This window comes from Pyxicephalus adspersus, chromosome 5 (assembly GCF_032062135.1).
Source record: "Pyxicephalus adspersus chromosome 5, UCB_Pads_2.0, whole genome shotgun sequence".
In the NCBI taxonomy this organism is placed as follows: domain Eukaryota; kingdom Metazoa; phylum Chordata; class Amphibia; order Anura; family Pyxicephalidae; genus Pyxicephalus; species Pyxicephalus adspersus.
The window spans coordinates 113,201,788-113,211,291 of NC_092862.1; the positions used below are offsets into that span (position 1 = coordinate 113,201,788).

The window sequence follows — 9,504 nt, forward strand, 5'->3', positions numbered from 1 at the left end:
TCACAGCGGATATGTTACTCGATCTTGCACCTGCGCAGTGCGGGATTGGGTAACAAAGACCAAAAAAGAAGACTTAAGTGAAGAGCGAATATGGCGGTGCTTCCTTCGAGACAAAGAGGAACTTCAGGACGACATGGAAGCAGATCGTGGGAAGGACCAGCGTCATAGAGGGACCTGCGGGATTAAACGTGAGTGTAATTTTTTTTGTTTTCACTTTAGTTCCACTTTAAACCAATTATTTTGCCAGCGATATGATTTGTAAGACCACTCAGAACCACTTGCCAAAGCTCAACTCAACCCAAGTCCCATTGCAGTATGATGAATCAGGTCCAATGCACTGTCAGAGGTTATTCATTTGGATGAATGTATTCTAGCTGCAGTGAAACATGAACCCTATCAGAATATGTGAATGTCAGGCCAAATCTCCTTATAAGTATTGCAGGGATTTCTCATTGAATGTCCTCTTCTTACAAGCAATGCGCAGTACATAAATGTACACAGAGCAGGCTGAAGGCTGCACAACCCAATCACAGCGCCCCTTCTTCCTTCTCCCAGCCAATAGAACGCAGCATACAGCTGGGAAGATCCCAGTCATTCAGCAACTAGAGGCGTGCAGGGGGCGTAATACTTTTCCCTCCGTTCATTGGCTGTGCTTCTTCAGTAATGCCAACCATTGGCTGTCAGAGCTGTCAGTCGCTTGGCACCTGTACGTCACTAGGGGCGTCTAAACAAGGATCCTAGAAGTGGAGGTCAGCAGGGAGGAAGCATGGCAGCCTTGTTATGGAAGTCCTGCAGTGCTTTGCACAGCTCTGTCAGCAGGCATGCACGCTTTGCAGTGGGTAAGCCTCAGCCTATGCAGGTGTTATAAGTATTTACGGGTGTCAGTTGTGCCCCTTGTATCAGTCACAGTGCATATGAAGACAGTTCCAGTAAATCTTCATTAGAAAGCAAAGCATGATATCATTAGGCAATGACATGTATAATGTATCTGCTCACCTGGCATCATTTTATTGTCTCCTACATATCCTATTACTATGTATTTATCATTGCAAGGGTCATACATGATATAACATCATTGCAGTGATATACAGAATTATCTCACCATTCATTCAGATATAAAACAGCAGACAGACTACTAAGTGTACACATGTAATGTATATAAGGGAGCTACCTGTCAATGGAGGTAAATCTCTGTATATCCCCCGTGGAGATTTGTAGTGCCAGATGGTTGACGCTACTTTTTTTATGTATATAGACTATTAAAGGTACAAAACTCTGCTTCTTTTATCAGTCTATAAACTGCCTGCTGATTGGTTAGTGTAAGCAATGGCAGATTGATGGGTTATCACTCTGCCTTCTCCTCCTGTCAGACTTCATTTTAGGGTATGCAGGACGCCTTCATAGCTTCTAGTCCTGATATTCTGTGGTCAAAGGCAAGAGATATCAAATCGTGATCAGTCTCTGCTTCTTTGCTGCAGGGCCCCTTGTAAAGATGGTTTTACTCCATAATAGGTGAAAATGTTGCGGCATCTTATTCACTAGAGAGGAGAAGCAGTAATAGTTGTGAATGTATGCTATGGTCAGAATGGTATCGGGTACAGATGTTTCTGTGAGATCCCAGGTGTTTGGCACTTTGCACCAGCTGCCCAAACCACTATGCTCACTGCCATCCCCTTCCATTTGTTCCAGCCATGTGTTAGGCACTACATATATCATCTCATCAGAGGAAGCAGTTCAGGGGTGCAAGGAAGTGATATTTGCAAGTTCACCGCCAGTCTGAACTTAGCTTAGCCAGAAATAATAAAAGATCAGTATTTTGCAGGTCCGGTCAGCAACAGAGTATCATACCTTCCTTAGTGAATAGTATGGCACGGTATGCTGTTTTTTTATATATATTAAAAGTCATAGGTCCTCTGTCAGGGGATCACTGTCAAAAGTATAAAGTTTAAGGTCACAGCAACAATACAGTGCATGAGAAGGGGATTGTGTACATGTTAATGTGCAATAAAAAGTAACTCCAGATTAAACTTTTATTTTAGTTTGTGAAACTTGTCCAATTGCAGAAAATTCCCTTATGTTGAAACATACAAGAAGCAAAGAGAAATGTGGTACAATATTAGGAAAATCCTATCAATGACACTTGTTTCAAGTTCAACTAAAGTCCGACTTCACAAAATACATTATGCTGGGGAAATGGAGGTCAGTGGTGGGTACCAAGGAAACCCAACAATCCCAGCTTTCCTTGCCAATGCTGGGGATGAATGAACACCTGCATGGAAGTTATGTCATCCCGCCATGGGGATGGCTAAAGATCGACTCTGGGAAGAAGAAGAGAAGGAAGATGGCAGCACCCTGCGATGGAACGCGGATAGGTTAGTCACATGGATGTAGTTCTGTTTTAAGAACAGGTGTCTACAATAGAAAATTGCCTCTTGCTTCCTTGTTCCAGTATGAATTCTAAAACTTACATTTGTGTGAGTTAACAGGGTGCTGGAAATATTCATCAGTACTAAGGTAGGCTGTGACATTGAAATGACGCTCAACTGTGCCATGGAAATATCCCCACACCATTACTTGACAAGCAACCTGAAACATTGGTGCAGAATGGATCAATTTTGGTCTCATTAGACCAGGTAATGTTTTTCCAGACTTCTGTTATTAAGTTTAGTGAGCTTTTGTGAATTGCAGCATCAGGTGTCTGTTCTTGGTTGACAGGAGTGGTAGCCAGTGTGGTCTTGCGTGTTCAAAGTCACTTAAATCACCTTTATTTCCCATTTTGATGCTTCGTTTAAGCTTCAGCAGGTCCTATAAAGTGGCCGATACCTAGTAACTTTATGACCAATAGTCAGTTTCTCAATTCTCTCCACAATAAAGGGAACAAAACATTTGCAGATAAAGAGATGGATTCATCCACTAGCTTTATTGGTAAGATTAAACCCTTCTCCAGATATTATATTTTAAGATATATCTGCAGGTCTACAGCAATTTGAACTGATAATGGTCAGGATAGAAAGGTTTGATCTGCCACTCTGACTTTTTGTGCTGATGGCAAGGTATGGTATCCTTTTCCTTACTTCACTTTGTGGTTGTCTACCCTAATGCTAGTTCTTACCTTAAGTTGTAAAAGTGGAATAAGAATGACATCCTATGAGTTCATGCTTTGAAAATCAGACCATCAGTGAGAGCCCCCTTATATTGTAACAGGTACTCTGACTGCTTACTTTTTAAAGATCAGCTTATTTTTTGTAACCATATGTTTGCTTTACCTTATTAGCCTATCCCTTTGACCAGCACTAACCAGCCATGCCAGTTAATTACATTTATCTCAAGGTTTTGGCTTCAGCACCATGCATGCTGTCATGGCCTACAGTCATGTCAACTTTGGTGGTGTCACAAAATGCAAAAACACTGATGCCAAAAAGCTATATCCACTCTTCTCTTCTATTTTCCAGTTCAATATATAACAAATTAAAGAAAATTATTTTGATAAATAAGAATGCAATATTTTAAATACAATTATTATAACCATTTAAAATGGATATTAGTGGATTGTAATTGTGTTTTATTTCTGACTTTGTTGCTTCGCTTCACCAAACTTCCAACCTCCGGTGTATTGACCGAGCCCCTACTAGCTGTTGAAATAATCTTGGGTGGACTGTGCGTGTGTGGGGCCTGTTTTTATTATCATTTAGTCCCAAAGTTTAGGAAGTTGACTCTGAGGGGCACCAGTATTGCTAGATTGAGCAAAAGTCTTAATGTACTTATAGTGGTCTAACTATGTGGACTAACCACTCAAGTGGCAATTCTAAGTAACCATTCTAACCACAAACACTTGGGTAGGTTAGGAAAGATTTAATTGAAATGTTAATCATTTAATATTTCTGACAGATTATTTAATGCCTGTTAAGTTCTCTAGCAATGAAGGGGATCATACATTTTTTGCCTGTTAAATTCTTTTGATTCTTTCAATGTTATCTAGAGATCACTGCTCTCTGCATGCAACTTATAGAAGCATTTCAAGGGCATTGAAAAGCTGATTGTAGCTGTATTGGTCACCTTGTAACAACACAATTGTGAACTGTAACTTGCATGATATTTTTTTTCAGAACAATCTTTAGTGGTCTAGCACCTTCTTCTTGCTCTGAATTGTACTGCCATTGGAGGTCAATCCCCTCCGTGGTGTAAGGTTTACAGATTTTAGTGGTCTATCCACTTGTTCTTGATCCAACCTGTACAAATTTAACTTCCTCCTTGGTCTGAAGATTGCAGATTTTAGCAGTCTACCATTTCTACTATGTTGGAGCAGTTCAGATTTCGGAGACCTTCAGAAGCATGTACTGAAATTGTACCCAGTAGTGTAGTATTCTAGGGCCTGGGACAAATGTGTAGCGGCCAAGCACTCCGGACAGCAGCAATGTATTTGTAGTCATTTTGTTTTTATCTTGTTATGTTGAATTTATTTTACCTTTTCTTATGCCTTGAATGCTTTGAGTGGCATTTAAAATACTTGGCAGAACATTTATTCTCTAAGCCTTGTTTTGTCTTTGAGGTAATTGTAGCACAGTATAAGTCAGATTAACAACATCAACAAATCAGTGGGGAGATGAACCACTGAACAAATCAAGTGGTTTTATTTGGCCAATCTTGTCCACTAAATGTTTTCTACAGGACTATGAATTCAGACAATGTTATAAATCTGTATTTTGTCCTGTTTACAATGAAAATGTGTTTGTTTTCCCATAACAAAAATTATAAAATAGGACGGGGGAAAAAACTTGGTGCTTACAGAGTCAGTGAGAAGGTAACTTTAATTTTTATCACTGAGAGTAATCTATCTAGAGTTTGTGACTTCATGTGTGGTATATCATTCAAATAAAACTGTATAGAGAATATTATGTAGTCTGCCATTGTTGCTAGTTAGTTAGCTGTCATACTGTATTCATAGCGTTCCATATTACTGACCTATAATGCATGTGCAAATCAGGTACTTGCTGCATGCCTGCTTGAGGTCAGTAATATTGAACCCAGAAACAAACAAGTGTTTGTGAAGTATCCCTTTTTACCTGCTTACAGCCAAATAATATCATCCTAGATTGTAAGCTCTTCAGGACAGGGTCCTCTCCTCCTCCTGTGTCACTGTCTGTATTCATCTGTCATTTGCAACCCCTATTTAATGTACAGCGCTGCGTAATATGCTGGCGCTATACAAATCCTGTTTATAATTAATAATAATAATCCTTATTGGGAGGTGACCCAATAATAAAGCCTAGTACACATGGGCCAATTTTCCACTTCAATCTGATTTCTGTTGCAATAAAAAAGATTGGATCTCCAGTGAATCATGCAGCTGTCCAATTGCAACCAATCAATGTTTTGGTCCTCAATCAGACATGGACATGTTGGAAATGTTTAAACAAAGAAAAGTCACAATATGTATACAGTTGAAGGATCAAATCTTATCAGAAATCAGAGGAAACTGATTGTAAGGACAGAATATCGCAATTGTGTACCATGTTTTGGAGTTTCAACCAAGCGATTTCTGATTGAAAATAATTGGACTGATAAGCACAAAATTGGTAATGAATCTCTTGTGTATACTGGGCCTAAAGCTGGACCAATTAATAGTAAACTTTTAGGGTTATGTAAATCTGAGAAACGTAAGAACTGAAAATCAGTAGCGGGGAAACATTGTGAAACCATTTTTTGCCTGAAGTTTCACCTTAAACTAACTTTCATATTTAAAACTAAGAATCTCTTGGCACAGACACATTTAAAATAGGTTACCATTCTTGAAGACCTTTAAAAAATGCTAGTTGCCTGGTTGGCGATGTAAATCCTCTGGCTTCCAGTCACTGTTCTGCTGTGTGGTAAATCAGAACTTCGCCATCTGAAAAAAATGCTTCCCATGCACTGGTAAGGCAGAAACATTTCAAATCTGAGAAAGCCTCATTATGTAACTGTAAGGAATCATGCAGGGAATTTTAGGGCAGTAGAGGGTGCATGTGACAGCTCTTCAAGAAAGAAATACAGGGGGATATATTCTAATCTGTCATGGGACTGTAGGTATGAATTATATGAAATATAAGAATTTTTTTATGGTAAGAAATTTGCAAACTGTCATTTGCATCTGGAAATGCAACTAACGCTTGCAGTAAGAACCCTGCATTGGCAGGCTACCAATTTTTCCATTGACAAATTATCTTTAATACAATACCATATTTTTCCTAGAGAAAAAACGTTCAGGAAGCCAGCCACAGGAGCTTTCAGATACCATGTCCACACGCTTTCTCTTTCTGCATGTAATCCTCTTTTGTCTGAGCCTTCTTATACAGGAGAAATGGTCCGCGGCTGTGGCCGGTGCGCCCCCCCAAGCGGGGGTCTTTCTACTGACCCTGCTGGGAGGTGCACCAGCCACAGCCGCGGATCACAGGTTGGGGACCACTGCTCTAACAGACACACTTTTGCCAGTAAACTTTGAGGACCAGTTCCTTACTGGGCTCGTTTTATTATGTCACTGTGTTTCTGTTAATATTTATGTTTTTTCAGCTTTGTCAGGCATTTATATTTTTGCATACTCCTCTCTCACCTTTGTACACAAATGCTGTACAAGACACGTAGCACTGAAGACATTTGCTTTTTACAGTTGCACATTCTTTTCTCATTTGTTCTGTTTGAAATGTAATTTGTTGTGACATTTGTTCATATTTTGTGTTTGAGATTTGAATTCCTCATTTTTTTTTTTTTTTATATGAGTAGAACACTAGGGGCTCCATTTATAAAACGGGGAATCGGACATTCCCTCGTGAGAATCTTCCATGGTTATTAGGTTTGAGGGAATGTTAGATTCCCTGTTTTATTATATATATATATATATATATATATATATATATATATATATATATTAGACCTTAGGTATAAAGATAGAACCCTTCACAGTGTTTTGTATGTAAATTATATGATTGTAATTTCTCATGGTCAAACAGGTAGCTTGAAACATTTCATCATGGATTAAAATCTTGTAACACACTTTCTGTTTTGTTCCTCATTTTGGTATTGATTAAAAATATTAATGATCAAAACATAGACAAAACTTGATAAGTTTGAATTCATTTCATCAATAGGGTGACCTTTAATTAGCAGTCATCTCCTTTCCACCTGCTAACTGATGCAATATCACAAGAAACATACCCTAGCCATATAAAAAATTCTAATTCTCTGTCCCACTCCATACCACAAACACAGCCATTGACATTAATATTATTACACAGCATTTATTTAGCACCGACATATTACGCAGTTCTGTACAAAGTCCATAGTCATGTCACTTGTTGTCCCTGAAAGGGGCTCACAATCTAATGTCTTTACCATAGTCATATGTCATTACCACAGTTTAAGGTCAGTTTATGAAGGGAAGCTAATTACCTATCTGCATGTTTTTGGAATGTTGGAGGAAAGCGGAGTACCCAGAGGAAACGCATGCAAACACAGGAAGAACCTACAAACTCCATGCAGATAGTGTCCTGGCCAAGATTCAAACCTGGGACCTAGTGCTGCAAAGGCCAGAGTGCTAACCGCTCAGCCACTGTGCTGCCCATTACACATTTTATTGCTGAAGCATTCTTTGTCCAGTTATTGGAGCGTATTGGGGAGGTATGGTATATACAGTGTATGTAGTTGATTTTTTTAATTGATTTTTTATTTTTCCAGTCTGCAGATCGATGGCCTCCAAAACGCCTGTTGGATTCATAGGACTTGGAAACATGGGAAATCCAATGGCAAAAAATCTTCTTAAACATGGGTATCCTCTTGTTGCCTTTGATGTGTTTCCAGAGGCTTGCAAAGAAATTCAAGATACTGGTGCCCAGGTACATGAATCACATGCTTTTATTATTCTGAACATAATAGATACTATTTACAAACTGGCAAAATATCACATGTACATATTACACAAAAAATTTTTCTAACTTTAAAAAAAAAAAAAAATTAGTGTGCAAATACTTAAAGGTTACTGGCAAAAGCTGATGGGATACATGAGACTAGATAAACAAAACCTGCCAGGAAAACCTTGACAAATATCTAATGATCTTGAGGATACATAATGCAATTCTAGAAATACTGTGCTGGGATGGCTATAAAACAATAGATTGGGACCATGATGCTTTCAGCTTATTTGGTTTCAATTAGAACAGTCATGAAGGTAAAAATAAAAGGCAATTGAAGAATACTATAACCTAACTATCATAAAGTTTAATACCAGTTCATCCTATTGATATGACCTTATTGTGATGCTGAACAAGTGCTTCACTGTCCTAGAACTTTGTGTAACTTGGGACTGGAAGTGGTCGCATCCATCAGTGGTATATCAGGCAGATATTTATGTCAATATGAGTCACATCTGTCCAAGCTTGACCATTCCCACTGCACACCTATCACTTTGAAAAATTGAGAGAGAGTTGAGAAGAGTGAGCCAACCCTCAGCATTTCTTCCTTTTTAAGGAACAAAGTTTTGACAATGTTTTGGAGTGGGTTATGATATGTCAACAGTAATATTATAATGTTATATTAGAATGCAAAGACTGTTTATCTGTAAAAAAAAAAAAAAGTCAAAAGGTGCGATGTTCTGTTCACCCACCTCCTATATTGCAAGGTCCTCTCCTCCTCCTGTGTCACCGTCTGTATCAGTTTGTCATTTGAAACCTCTATTCAATGTACACTTCTGTTATATGTTGGCGCTATATAAATCCTGTTTATATTATTATTAATATTAGTAATATTAAATTACAGCAAGAAATTGATGCACCTATGTGTTCACAAGTATGAACCCAGCAAATGCATATAATGTGTTACACACAAGTTGATTATCCTGGAAATCTGGTAGACTGAACCACCTTGGGTTTAGGAACAGGGTAAAGGAAGGTGGAGTGGAAAATAGTGGGAAGGGGATGAAATGTGGGTGGGGTAAAGATATGAAATCACATTGAACATGGGATGCCTGTGGTCAGTTTGCTAAAACTTAAGCATAAAACAGTCTTATGTGCATGTTTTCTGTGCTTCACTGTGTATTACCAAAGTGGGACAAATATCAGTTCATATCATTTGTGCCAACATTCACCCCTCTAGTCGTGGCAACCGTAAATATTTATATACTACCAGCCCTGGCTCCCATACCACATTGCAGTGGCTGGGGTGCAAGTGATCTATTGCCAGATTGCTACATCACACGGATAAACTTATCCCTTTTGATAATTTGTTCTTACCTTCTGTTAGCATAATATTTTGTAAGCACATGAGCTTGCAGATCGCTTAATTAACCTAAAGGACTTCATTTAACAAGTTTAAGCTTCTTTATGTGCTGGGTTAAGGGACATAGTGGATAAATCAGATTCATATACTACACTAGCTTTAAGTAAAAGATAAATGTAATCATTATTTTGTTTTGTAATCACATTATTTATTTGTTTATATCCTTTGTGGTGTTCAGCTTTTACATTTTCAAGTAGCATG

The 9,504-nt window shown here is 38.4% G+C and overlaps 1 protein-coding gene across 1 annotated transcript in view; it reads left to right on the forward strand.

The window, feature by feature from the left end:
* Positions 1 to 704: 704 nt before the first annotated feature.
* HIBADH (3-hydroxyisobutyrate dehydrogenase) overlaps positions 705 to 9,504 on the forward strand; it is a 67,600-nt gene continuing 58,800 nt past the window's right edge. Inside the window, exons 1-2 of the mRNA XM_072412482.1 lie at positions 705 to 839; positions 7,708 to 7,865. Coding sequence (XP_072268583.1) covers positions 767 to 839; positions 7,708 to 7,865 — 231 coding nt within the window. The 5' untranslated portion in view covers positions 705 to 766. The remainder of the gene's footprint in view (positions 840 to 7,707; positions 7,866 to 9,504) is intronic.